The sequence below is a fragment of the Salvia splendens genome, chromosome 7 (assembly GCF_004379255.2).
Source record: "Salvia splendens isolate huo1 chromosome 7, SspV2, whole genome shotgun sequence".
In the NCBI taxonomy this organism is placed as follows: domain Eukaryota; kingdom Viridiplantae; phylum Streptophyta; class Magnoliopsida; order Lamiales; family Lamiaceae; genus Salvia; species Salvia splendens.
The window spans coordinates 22,512,588-22,526,623 of NC_056038.1; the positions used below are offsets into that span (position 1 = coordinate 22,512,588).

The window sequence follows — 14,036 nt, forward strand, 5'->3', positions numbered from 1 at the left end:
CAGGAATTGGGAAGACGCGTCGAGAGAGATAATCGGGAGAGATATTGTGAGTAAATTTCGCACAATACGTTTTCATCAGTTTTGAGTACATAAAATGACTACTTCACCCTCATGATGCACGAAATTGGTCAAATAATGAAGTGCGGGATCATAAATATGATTTTAATCAAGAACGTCCATCCTCCTGATCCAACGATCCAGATTGTGAAGAAACTTAAATCTAAGGGGAGAAAAGGAGTTTAACACTACCCTATATATAATTATATATATTGATAAAATACAAACTCTCTAAAATACAAACTATACAAACTTTAATCATACTCACTTAATACAATTAATCAACGGTTAATATAAGAGATTTTTCTAATGTCAACATTTTGACATCGAAAAATCAGAATTTGGACACCCCCGTCGACAGAATTTGTACACTCCGTACATCCCCTCGGTGACATAATTTGTACATTCCGTTGACATTGACCCCCGGTGACAGAATTTGTACAGTCCGTTGACATAATTTATACACTCTGGTGACATAGTTTGTATAGTTTGGAGAGAGAGAGAGAAGTGATCAAGATATAACTAATTTTAAGTGTATAACTAGAGAACAAATCTCAGCCACACAAATAAATGGAACAAATATTATTTATTTTAATAATGTAAAATAGGCCAAGGGTATTTTTGAAAATTACATTATGAAATTTAAAAACACATACGCGGTTTCCTTCCAGATTTCCAAATCTCCTTCTATTTCCTTCTAAATCTCCTTCCAAATCTGATCACTTCATTCAATTCATAAGAGGCGATTCAATTCAATTTGACGCGATTCAATTCAATCTGTTCATCGTGATTCAAATCAATGGATTCAATTATGAGGTCGGACGAAGATTATTTCGATTCCAACTCATCATCATCGGGAGAGGAAGCTGAGACTTCTAAAGGTAATCATTATTCGTTGCACTTCTATAACAATTACGGTTGATCATGATTAGAGTGACGAAGTTGAAGTTTGTGTGCTTTTTCTCATCATGATTAGAGTATGTATGATGTTCAAATACGTTAGAGTGATGTATTTATATGATAAAGTGATGTATATAGGCTCTGTTTTGTTAGAGTGATGTATTTAATTGAAGCGTGTGTGTTTTGTGAATTGAAGAGTGCTCTGTTTTCTACGGTTAAGTGAAATGTCTGTGATATTCGCGTATAGTGATGTATTTTGTTAACAACAGTGAAGTAAAAACATAGTTATAGTGATGTAATCCAGGGTTAGAGTGATGTTTTGTTAACAACAGTGAAGTAAAAGCTAGTGATGTGTTCATGGTTAGAGTGAGGTTTCTTTGATTCTTTGCTATAGTAATGTATTTAATTGACAACAGTGAAGTAAAATCATGCTAATAGTGATGTGTTCCAGGATAGACTGAGGTATCTTTGATTCTTTGCTATAGTGATGTATTTTGTTAACAACAGTGAAGTAAAATCATGCTAATAGTGATGTGTTCTAGTTTAGAGTGATGTATCTTTGATTTTTTGCGATAGTGATGTATTTTGTTAATATTAGTGAAGTAACAACATGCCAAGAGTGATGTATTTTTTCATCACAGTGTAGTGAAGTATATAGAGCATATAGTGAACTATTATATGCTTCATTTTAGTGAACTGTTATATGCTCACAGTGATGTATATTCTTCTTACAGTGGTTTACGTACCAAAAGGCCCCGATGAATTGAAACCAAAAATTGGGCAAAGTTTCATGACCCTTGATCATGCATTGGACTTCTACAACAATTATGCTCGATATGTTGGGTTTGACACCCGTAAAAATGGATCAAAAAAGGAAAAAGATGTCATTACTTGGATTTACGTAGTGTGTAGCCAAGAAGGTACAAAGCAAAGAAAGAGTGAACAATCTGAGTTGAAAAGCAAGCGTTCTTCTATTAAGTGTTATTGTAATGCTAAAGTGTCTTGGAAGTATTTTATGAGTGTTGGTTATGTTATACAAAGTTTCGTTGAAGAACATAATCACGAGATGGTTGAGGAACGCCATAAGCGTTTTATGAAGTTGAACCGCAATTTGGATTTAGTCCATCAGAAATTCATACTTGATTGTGCTAATGCAAACATTGGTCCAACTTTAAGTTTTAGCTTACTTAAGGAAGTGCTTGGTGGATTAGATTATGTAGGGTGTACTATTTTAGAAGTGCGCAGCTATAGACGTGATCTTAGAGCATATGTGGAAGGAGCTGATGCACAAATGCTATTAAATGAGATGCGAAGGAAGAATGAGCTTTGTAGTGCATTTACATATGAGTATGAGGTCAACTCAAAAGATAGGATGACACGATTGTTTTGGTGTGATCCTACTGCCAAGAGAAACTATCATTTGTATGGTGATATTGTTTCTTTTGATACGACATACTCAACAAATAGGTATGTGCACACTAATTTCTATTTTTCACTTTAGTGAAGTATATTGTGAATTACAGTGATGTAAATTGTGCATTACAGTGATGTATATTTCTGCATGCTTATAGTGAATTATTTTTCATTTTAGGGAAGTTTATTGAGAAATTAGTGAACTACAATATGCTTACAGTGAAGTGTATTGAGCATGCCTTGACATGGAGTATATTGAGCATATAGTGAAGTATATTGTGCATTACAGTGATGTAAATTGTGCATTACATTGATGTATATTTCTGCATGCTTATAGTGTATTGTTTTTCATTTTAGGAAAGTTTATTGAGCAATTAGTGAACTACAATATGCTTACAGTGAAGTGTAGTGAGCATGCCTTGACATGGAGTATATTAAGCATATAGTGAAGTATATTGTGCATTACAGTGATGTAAATTGTGCATTACAATGATGTATATTTTTGCATGCTTATAGTGAATTGTTTTTCATTTTATTGAACTATATTGATTATATAGTGAAGTATATTCTACATGCCTTATAGTGATTTTAATATGCAGGTACTGTATGATATTTGCTCCTTTTACGGGCAAGGATAATCATGGTCGCCCTGTGACATTTGTTGCTGTCCTTTTGTCCAAGGAAAATGCCAACTCCTTTTCATGGTTATTTAACCAATTTATAAAGTTAATGGGTGTGGCTCCCAAACTCATTGTAACCGACCAAGACTTAGGAATGAAAGTTGCTGTTGAGGAGGTCCTTGTCAATACAAGACACCGGTGGTGTATGTGGCACGTTATGAATAAAGTTGCTGACAAATTGCCAAAGAACATGCTTGGTAGTGAACAATTAAAGAAGGAACTGGATGCATGTGTATGGTCGGAGTTGATAGAACCTGATGCATTTGAGGAAACTTGGCATGCTATAATGGAAAGATATGGGCTGGCCAATAATGACTGGTTTTCATCAATGTTTGCATCCAGAAGGTTTTGGGTTCCAGCCTTTTTCCGTGATTTTCCGATGAGTTCGTTAATAAAGACATCTTCTTTGTCTGAATCACAGAATAGCTTCTTTAAAAGGTACTCAAAGTCCCGGGCTAACCTTATGCAATTTTATATGAACTATAACCATGCTCTGGAGACTCAAAGAAGTAATAGCGCAAAGCTTGAATACTATGATTCAACAAAAGTGCCTATTTTGCGAACAGAATTGGAAATCGAGAAACATGCATCAACAATATATAGTGGTAGTGCTTATAATGCAATTCAAGAAGTGATAGTTTATGTATGTTTCTCTTTGTCTTGTGCAACCCTAGGAGTGTCTACCAATAGAGAGATTGAAGTATATAACGTAAAGGACAAGGATTCAAACTCATGGACAGTGACTTACTCCATTGGTGATGATACCTATTTTTGTGATGCAAAAAGTTTGAGAGACTTGATCTATTGTGCAGTCATATATTTTGTGTATTGAAATATAAGTTTGTTAAGTTGATACCCGAGAAGTTGCGTGGAGGGAGATGGTTGAAGTCACAGTTTGTAAAGCCAATACATGGAGGTTTTTGTGTTGATCAAGAAATACACCTTGCTGTGGACAAGAAGAAGATTGTATTTAAAAACTTGTATGCATTATTCATTGAAACAGCACAAAGTATTGAAGGGAACATTGATCAAATCAATGCATTTGATGCAATTATGGAAGAAGGTAAGAAGCAGCTTCTCGGAGAAGGTGTTGTTCTGTCTTCTACAGAGAAGAGAGCATTGATTGAGAACTTCTATGGCTCACAAGTTCCGAACTTTATTGAAGTTCATCCTCCTGATGTTGTTAGTACAAAGGGAAGTGGAAGTAGGAAGAAATCAAAGAAGGAGTCGGCAATGAAGTTAGCAATGAAACCATGTCGAAAGTGTGGAAACTGTCATGAGATTGGACACCATGATTCTAGGAACTGCAAAAAGGTTAATGAGAAGGTAAATCAGAGGCAATGAGGATTTGGAACGAAATAGTTCACTTTGTAGCCTTTTTAGACCACTAATGATTCATTTTATTACACTTTGTAATGAATTTTATCTCAATGAAAACTTGGTTTTGTGTTATGCTCAAGTGCCAATAAGTTCCCTTTTATATGTATTCGTTTTACTGCTTACAAGTCCGATATTATAAGTGATATGTTTTATAGTGATGTAAATTTTGATTATAGTGTATTGTTTTTCCATATCACTGATGTATATTGAGAGTACAATGTAGATTGTGCATAAAATACATCACTATAGCCATGCCACTGATGTTAACAAAATACATCACTATAGCAAAAACTCAAAGAAATAAACATCACTATGACCCTGAAACCACATCACTATACTCATGCATTCACTTCACTAGTGTTAACAAAACACATCACTATAGTAAAAAATCACAGAAATAAACATCACTCTGACCCTGGAACCACATCACTATACCCATGCATTCACTTCACCGGTGTTAAGAAAACACATCACTATAGCAATAAATCACAGAAAATCACTCTGACAGTGGAACCACATCACTATACCCATGCATTCACTTCACTGGTGTTAACAAAACACATCACTATATCAAAAAATCACAGAAAATCAGTCTAACCATGGAACTACATCACAAAAGCCATGCTTTCACTTCACTGGTGTTAATAAAACACATCAATATATCAAAAACTCAAAGAAATAAACATCACTCTGACCCTGGAACTATATCACTATACCCATGCTTTCACTTCACTGGTGTTAAGAAAACACATCACTATATCAAAAACTCAAAGAAATAAACATCACTCTGACCCTGGAACCACATCACTATACCCATGCATTCACTTCACCGGTGTTAAGAAAACACATCACTATAGCAAAAAATCACAGAAAATCACTTTGACCTTGGAACCACATCACTATACCCATGCATACACTTCACTGGTGTTAAAAAACACATCACTATAGCAATAAATAACACAAAATCATTTTGACCCTGGAACCACATCACTATTCCCATGCATTCACTTCACTGGTGTTAAGAAAACACATCACTATATCAAAAAGTCACAAAAACTCACTCTAACCGTGGCAAGGATCTATTGGAAAGAACACCTACAAAGATAATAATAATAATAATTTCAGAATAAAAACAATTAGTGAATATAACAAAGAATCTATTGTGTTCATTATTTACCAAATCTACATCGGCCCACTTGAAATACAGAATTTCTTTAACCTCATTTTCTAAATTGTCACAGAATCTATCAATTATGGCCGTGATGTCGACCCCTTCAGGCCGGTGAACAATTGTATACAACTGAAAGATGGGACAAGTCAAATTTGGATAGAAGTAAACATTCTTTATAATGAACATATACCATGCAGTTAATTTTTCAAAATTTATACTATTCTTACGGATGGGTATGTTGTGAAAAAGAGGCGCCTCAATGAAGATAAAGCTCTGTATTCTTCCATGTTATTCAAATAAGAAGCCCACGCGTTGATCACACCCACTTCTACTAGTGTATGTGGTAATAGTGTACATAATTCTTTTTTGTTACCATTATGACATCATCATCATACACTATGTTGTCCCTGTTCAAACATGTGGGTGTGTTAGCACATCTTTTTTGTATATTTATCCTTCTAAATCAGAAATATAATATAAATCTTACTCATTTAATTCATATGTTGTCATAATCCACAAAAAGATTTTTGACTCTTTCAAGGTAAACTTTGTTTTCGCCTGAACCACTCTTTCATGGAATGGAGATCGCAATGCAGTGGATATTCTCTTATCGGCTTTTGAACGTACCTCTATTTGTTCAATCCCAACACTTGTCTGTCAGGGCAAGAATGAGATGAAAACTTCACTGTATTGTGTATATACTTCACTCTATAAGACATATAGTTCACCTGATATGTGTTAAAAGTGTTGGTCACTGGATGATATATATAATTGTAGTACACTTACAAGGTCCGGATCGTAAACTATTAATTCGGTCGACGGATTTTGGCCAGATCCTTTCAATTCTGATTGAACGTAGTCATCATAATCACCTAGCACCATGCACGCTTTGTAGTACACTTACAAGGTCCGGATCGTAAACTATTAATTCGGTCGACGGATTTTGGCCAGATCCTTTCAATTCTGATTGAACGTAGTCATCATAATCACCTAGCACCATGCACGCTTCTATTGCAGATGCAATTTGGGCATCCACAATGTCGTCCTATTTTCATAATATGAAAAGAAATGAAAATTGGTCACTATATCAAAAAATCACAGAAAATCAATCTAACCCTGGAACTACATCACTATAGCCATGCTTTCACTTCACTGGTGTTAAGAAAACACATCACTATAACAAAAACACAAAGAAATAAACATCACTCTGACCCTGGAACCACATCACTATACCCATGCTTTCACTTCACTAGTGTTAAGAAAACACATCACTATATCAAAAACACAAAGAAATAAACATCACTCTGACCCTGGAACCACATCACTATACCCATGCATTCACTTCACTGGTGTTAACAAAACACATCACTATAGCAAAAAATCAAAGAAAATCACTTTGACCATGAACCACATCACTATACCCATGCATTCACTTCACAGGAGTTAAGAAAACACATCACTATAACTAAAAATCACAGAGAACCACTCTGACCCTGGAACCACATCACTATACCCATGCACTCACTTCATTGGTGTTAACAAAACACATCAATATAGCAATAAATCACAGAGAACCAATTTGACCGTGAACCACATCACTATACCCATGCATTCACTTCACTGGTGTTAAGAAAACACATCACTATAGCAATTAATCACAGAAAAGCACTCTGACCCTGGAACCACATCACTATACCCATGCATTCACTTCACTGGTGTTAAGAAAACACATCACTATAGCAATAAATCACAGAGAACCACTCTGACCCTAGAACCACATCAGTATAGCCATGCATTCACTTCACTGGTGTTAAGAAAACACATCACTATAGCAATAAATCACAGAGAACCACTCTGACCCTGGAACCACATCATTCTAAGCGTATTTTTATACCTTCATCTGTGTGATTTGTGACGCTGCTTTAGTTTCATCTTCACAAAATTCATTTGTCTCCTGCAAATAGTGAAGTGTAATGTACCATAAGAATAAAAACATGAAAAGCAAAAAAGTATTATGAATTAGTACACAATATCATGCAAACTGTTTTTAGTTCACTCTGAATCAAATGTCAAGTGTTAAAACACAACAGACCACAATCAAATTGTTTATAATATCCATGGTTTATGTTCCAACTCTTCAACTTGCTGGTTTCTTTCCCAAGTTAATATCAGGTAAAATTGATGTACCTTCATTCACTAATTTGCACTTTTCATCATGGGCTTCCAAAATTTTTTCCATGAGTTCAATCCATTCTGGATCATCTTCTTGATCCTCTTCCATAGCTTGTGTCATGTTGTCAACTGGATTTGACACAGCTTGGTCTCCTTGAGCAACCTCCACACCCACCATCTTTAGTGCATTTATGGTTGCAACTTTGAAGCAATTGGCATCATTGCTACTTGCCGGAGCACCCTTCATATACTTCATCATTTTTGTAATAGTAGCTGCAGCCTCCCTTATTGAATTTCTGATTTCATAAGACAAAGGAGCTTCATTAGTTGAAGGGGCAGCTTCATCAGTCGAAGGAGCTTCGGCTACTGGTATAGTATTTCCAGTGTTTCCAGTGGAAGGAGCTTCATCAGTTGAATCCTTGTTGACATATAAAGCTTCAATGGAGACCGGGTTGATAATACTTTCTACGCTTCCTCTACCAATGATACCTCCATTATTGAATTCCATGTCACCTCTCTCCTTAAGAAGGGATGTTGTCCAGTTCCGGTCAGTAGGGAATCTTCTAACCACCAACCTCGTACGGTAGACAACCCTATCTACGTAGCAAGCCTGCAAAAATAGATCAATAATAAAATACATCACAAACACTTCACTCTAACCTTAAATTACATCACTCTAAGCATGTTTTTACTTCACTATAAAGGAGTGCTTAAAGTAGAAAACTCACCAATAGGAAAGTGATGGGTCCAGTGAATGGGGTGGATTTGTTCTTGAGTTTCCAGCTATCATGTGCTGTGATTAGCATATCCAAAACGTAGTTGCACCAATTGTACTACTTCACATTGAAAATGTTGCCAATATCGTCCAAAATACGTCCAAGACATTTTCCATTTGCAGCCGGTGAAATTAGAACATTGTCCAACAGAATAAGAAAAATTTTCTTAAACCATTCACCACCATCTAGATCACTATCAAGCTGCTCTTGCAAATCAGTTGGGTTTATTGAAAATTTGTCCTTCTTCTTAGCATTTGCAATGGTTTACATAACATCATTTACATAATGCTTTTTTCCCTTTTTATCCTCAGCTCTCCTCTTGGCAGTCCCAAGGTAGCATGCACATCCTCCTCAGTGATGTGTAATGGTTGATCATCGATAAGTTTTATTCTAGAGCAGTTGTCTTGATTAAAATTTTCGAGGAGTGAAAATGCCATTTCAGCAGGATTACTCCTGATGTTCAAAGGTACAAGCTGCCCAAACCCCATCTCTTCCAGAGCAGCTATTTGTTTTGAGTTCATCTTCTCAATGGCATCAACAATAACTTTCACCCCTATCTTTAGGACTAGTTTAGGTCATCTGATTTTAAAATGTTCAACAACAACCATTGCTCTCTTTCTTTTAGCCTGTCTCTCTCTAGCAGGCTGTTCTTCTTCATCATTTGTTTGTGACCTCCCACGCTTTGAGGCTGGAAGACATAATACAAAAAAACTGGCCAAATTCATGAATACACACTTAACATAGTTCAAAATTAAACATGAATGACTCTGCCATATACATAATATATTTCACTAAGATACTAAATAATTAAATAACTCACTTTGTGGTTTTTGTAGCCTGTCATGTTTAATCTTTGACCTTATTTCAGGAGAAGCTGCACTAAGTGGTAGTTGAGGTTTATCCTCCTGATACTTAGACCTCTTTTCAGATGCAGCTACTTCATGGATATGAGAAAAAAAATCACTATGGCAATAAATCACAGAGAACCACTCTGACCCTGGAACCACATCACTATACCCATGCATTCACTTCACTGGTGTTAAGAAAACACATCACTATAATAATAAATCACAGAGAACCACTCTGACCCTAGAACCACATCACTATACTCATGCATTCACTTCACTGGAGTTAAGAAAACACATCACTATAGCAAAAACTCAAAGAAATAAACATCACTCTGACCCTGGAACCAAATCACTATACCCATGCATTCACTTCACTGGTGTTATGAAAACACATCACTATAGCAATAAATCACAGAGAACCACTTTGACCCTAGAACCACATCACTATACTCATGCATTCACCTCACTGGTCTTAAGAAAACACATCACTATATCAAAAACTCAAAGAAATAAACATCACTCTGACCCTGGAACCACATCACTATACTCATGCATTCACTTCACTGGTGTTAACAAAACACATCACTATAGCAAAAAATCACGGAAAATCACTCTGACCATGAACCACATCACTATACCCATGTATTCACTTCATTGGTGTTAAGAAAACACATCACTATAGCAATAAATCACAGAGAACCACTCTGACCCTAGAACCACTTCACTATACCCATGCATTCACTACACTAGTGTTAACAAAACACATCACTATAGCAATAAATCACATAAAACCACTCTAACCCCAGAACCACATCACTATACCCATGCATTCACTTCACTGGTGTTAAGAAAACACATCACTATAGCAATAAATCACAGAATATCACTCTGACCCTGGGACCACATCACTATACCCTTGCATTCACTTCACTGGTGTTAAGAAAACACATCACTATAGCAAAAAATCACAGAAAATCACTCTAACCCTAGAACCACATCACTATACCCATGCATTCACTTCACTGGTGTTAAGAAAACACATCACTATAGCAATAAATCACATAAAACCACTCTAACCCTAGAACCACATCACTATACCCATGCATTCACTTAACTGGTGTTAAGAAAACACATCACTATAGCAATAAATCACATAAAACCACTCTAACCCTAGAACCACATCACTCTGACCACAGAACGTACGGTTGTATAAATCACTCTAAACACAAAAACTACGGTTGTATATTAAAATTAAAAAATAGTAGGAATGACTCACGGTCGGAACCTTGGTGTATACAATCGGAACTTTCGGTTGCATTTTTCTTTGTACGTTCAAAAGCTACAAAAAAATTAAAATCTAAATCAGTTCTAAAATCAAACCTACAAATAAATGTTAATCAGTTGTAATACCCCGACTTTTTCTACCTTTTTATTTGTTCTTGAAAGGACATCGTTGGTGCATCCGAAAATTTTCCTTCAATTATTTTAGAGGTTGGTGGAATAGCCAATGTTTTTATTATTGAATTTGGGCTATGATCTTTTTTATTTATTTATTTGTATGAAGCCCAATTCTTCGTCACCAACTTTTGGAAGTCCTTTTCAACTTCCTTTTGGGCCTAGAGCAATTATTCCTTTTAGCCCAATTTGAAATCCAACTATTATGAGCTCAAATAATTTATTAATTTTTATCCCACTTTGAATAAGGAAGAATTTAACGTGAGATTCTCACCCAAATTTCTGTTCCACAAAATCAGGTTTCTACCTCCCATGATTCCAAGAAATCGGTTATCTACACAGCCACAACTACACGATTTTAGCTGATCCAACCAATTTTGAAACTATCATAATCTTTTTTTCACCAATTCCATAATTCCAGAAAAAAAAGAAAAAAAACCGAGAGGGCAAAGAAGATTTTACCAAATGCAGTTTTACATATTAGAGATTAGAAAGACTACAAACTTCCAAGTAGAGATGGCAAATTCTCACTATCCGAGCAGCAGTGACGAATCGGCGGAGAAGCCGACAGCGATGGCGACGGCCCTGTGCGGCGACGGAGAAACAGCAGAGGCCGCCGGCGTGAGATGGTCTGACGGTGGCTGACCGCAGCTGCTGTGACCGAACCCGACGGCGACGGCAGCAGTGGCGTCGGGTACAGCGGCGCCGAGCGACGGCGTGGATGGGCCAGCAGCAGCACTCCCCGACAGAGACGGCAGAACCAGCGACGGAGGGAATCGGACGACGCCACGTCGCCGGAGTGCAGCGAGCGTCGGAGGAGGAATGGCCGACGGCTCTGGTATGGAGTGTTGGTGGAGCGACGGAGAGAGAGAGACGACAGGATGAGGGATTTCTCATTTTGGGAGGATTTCTCAATTTGGGGAGATTTGGGAAGAAATTGAGGGGAGAGAGATTGGCGTGAGTTTTGGAGGCATTTGGGAAGTTTAGTTTTTTTTCTTGTTGGGCTTTTTTTTAACATAGGTGGGTTAGGGAGTATTATTTAATTGATTGGGCCATGTGAATTAAATTGAGGGTTGGACCAGTGAGTTAAACCCAATGGGAAATTGCTAATCTTGGCATAAGGTTTTGATGGAGGACTTGGATTGGAGTAGTTAATGTTCGAGTTTTTGATAATCAAGAATGAGAATATAGTTTTGGGAGTGTTGGGCCGATGGAGATAGGAAGCTCGAGCGGCCTAGAAAATAAATAATAAATGAAAGAGAAGAGAATCGGACTCAAGGAAGGGATCCCTTCGCGAACAAAATTGAAGTCAAAGTAAGGAATTCAAATCCAGAATATTAAGAAAACGAGGTTGAGCGTGACGGGTGCGGTGGGTGTTGAGCAAGACCGTTGAAGAAATTTAAGTAGAATGTGTCATGTCTTCACACGTGGCATATTCTTTCTCTCGAAATGCTTCCGCTAAATATTGTTTCTTTTGAGTTGTTGATTGTTGAGATACTCTGATTTTATTCGAGCTATTCCCATTTGTTTCGGATTATGGTCGAGTTTTGTTGTTTTCCCTTTTCTTCCCCGCTTCTTTAATCCTCCCCTAGTCGCGATCAACCGTGTTTTCCATCCTTAGAAAATGCGGGCGTGACAAAGTGGTATCAGATCAATTTTTCTTTCCGCTCTGGACCCGAGAGTCTTTTTCAGTCTTAGTCTAGACTTGTTTCGCTAGACTAAAATAATAGTGATAATAATAATAATGATAATAATAATTATGCATTGAAGGCTCAACATCCCGCTTCGCCACGCTCAATCAAGAAAGAGGTAATTTATTTTATGAAAATTTTTTATAAGAAAGTTTTCTGGAAATGAGATGAGAAGAGCTATGGTTATGAAAACAAAGTATGTTTTACAATGGGATAGAGGAGCTATGGTATATATATGTGTGTGTGTGTGTGTGTGTGTGTGTTTTTTGCGAGAAGATGAAAATCAATGGTGATAAAAAGATGTATGTCTTGCAATGGGATCTTTTATGATAAGATTTGATCAATGGACATATTGTGTTTATGAATTGTTCAAATTTTTTTTTTAAGTTTCGAGAAAAATAGTTTTAACTCTTTTGTTTGGAAAATTGAGCTACGGAAGTGTGATGTTATTTATGTTATGAGGTGCAAAGTATGATGCGTTATTCTATGGAGTGTTTTATACGAAGGACGAAAGTTGATGCGAAAGTACCTTTTAGTTTTTAGTCAAAACTTTTACTTTAAAAGTGAGATGTGGAAATTTTGAGGAAAATGGCGAGAGTTGAAGAAAGCTTTTGTGTCAAAATTTTATGAATGTAAATGAGAAGTGCGAAAGTGTTTTGCTATGGGATGTGAAAATGTTGTGTGTTTATCTTGCGTTATGAATGGTGTTAATTGTGGTACATGTTGAGATGTGAGACGATGAAGTCTGTTGCGAACATAGAGTGCTTATGTTGTAGGCTAGACTGGGCACGCGCGAACCGTAGTTTTAAGTTCAGATAATCTATCACTTTTCCGAGTGACAAAAAAAACGAACGAGAATCTGAAAGTTTGGGGTGAACCTCTAAGTTGTCAAGGCACGATGAGGCAAGGAGATCGAGAGTGCGAATGGAGGCCGGTGGACCATGGAACTTTTCTTGGAATGACGCGAAACATTGAAGCAAGCTTGATGTGTGAACTATTTCCTACGTTTTCCCTGAACGACAAGAACAAAAAGAATACGAGGAAGATTTCAAGAAGTGGAAGATAGCGCAGACGAAATGAAGTTCAAACGCAAAGGAGGGTGCAAGACAAGGAGGGATGATGCGGAGTGCGCGATTTAATTTAATATAGTCTAATCTCGCGTAATTTATTAAAAGTGGCAGTGATGTGACTTTGAACTATAATGTTAATTTTAACGATACGAGGAAGCTGCTTGGAAATTTGAAGACAAGATGATGGAGAAATTCTATATTCGAAGGATGTAAGCAAATTTCGGGACGAAATTTTTGTTAAGATGGGTAGATTGTAATACCCCGACTTTTTCTACCTTTTTATTTGTTCTTGAAAGGACATCGTTGGTGCATCCGAAAATTTTCCTTCAATTATTTTAGAGGTTGGTGGAATAGCCAATGTTTTTATTATTGAATTTGGGCTATGATCTTTTTTTTATTTATTTGTATGAAGCCCAATTCTTC

General features: G+C 36.6%; 2 protein-coding genes across 2 annotated transcripts; one reads left to right on the top strand and one right to left on the bottom strand.

Annotated features, from left to right (window-relative positions):
• Positions 1–856: 856 nt before the first annotated feature.
• On the top strand, positions 857–4,394 carry LOC121810571 (protein FAR1-RELATED SEQUENCE 5-like). Its single transcript, XM_042211335.1, has 4 exons — positions 857–938; positions 1,692–2,424; positions 2,970–3,693; positions 3,891–4,394. Exons 1-4 carry the CDS (start codon positions 857–859, stop codon positions 4,392–4,394), a joined length of 2,043 nt encoding a protein of 680 aa, XP_042067269.1.
• A 2,130-nt stretch (positions 4,395–6,524) lies between these two features.
• Positions 6,525–11,840, bottom strand: LOC121741405. Its single transcript, XM_042134139.1, has 7 exons — positions 11,315–11,840; positions 11,127–11,186; positions 9,370–10,736; positions 8,502–9,260; positions 7,789–8,383; positions 7,496–7,555; positions 6,525–6,646 (listed from the first exon to the last, which is right to left on the bottom strand). Exons 4-6 carry the CDS (start codon positions 8,577–8,579, stop codon positions 7,545–7,547), a joined length of 684 nt encoding a protein of 227 aa, XP_041990073.1. The 5' UTR covers positions 8,580–9,260; positions 9,370–10,736; positions 11,127–11,186; positions 11,315–11,840; the 3' UTR covers positions 6,525–6,646; positions 7,496–7,544.
• Positions 11,841–14,036: the final 2,196 nt, after the last annotated feature.

Excerpts from the sequence above, each read along its gene's own strand:
- LOC121810571 (XM_042211335.1), top strand. The coding sequence starts at position 857 with ATGGATTCAATTATGAGGTCGGACGAAGATTATTTCGATTCCAACTCA. Across the intron at positions 2,425-2,969 it reads ACGACATACTCAACAAATAG|GTACTGTATGATATTTGCTC; the intron begins GTATGTGCACAC and ends TTTAATATGCAG. Across the intron at positions 3,694-3,890 it reads TTCAAGAAGTGATAGTTTAT|TTTGTTAAGTTGATACCCGA; the intron begins GTATGTTTCTCT and ends TTGAAATATAAG.
- LOC121741405 (XM_042134139.1), bottom strand. The coding sequence starts at position 8,579 with ATGCTAATCACAGCACATGATAGCTGGAAACTCAAGAACAAATCCACC. Across the intron at positions 8,384-8,501 it reads GACCCATCACTTTCCTATTG|GCTTGCTACGTAGATAGGGT; the intron begins GTGAGTTTTCTA and ends CTATTTTTGCAG.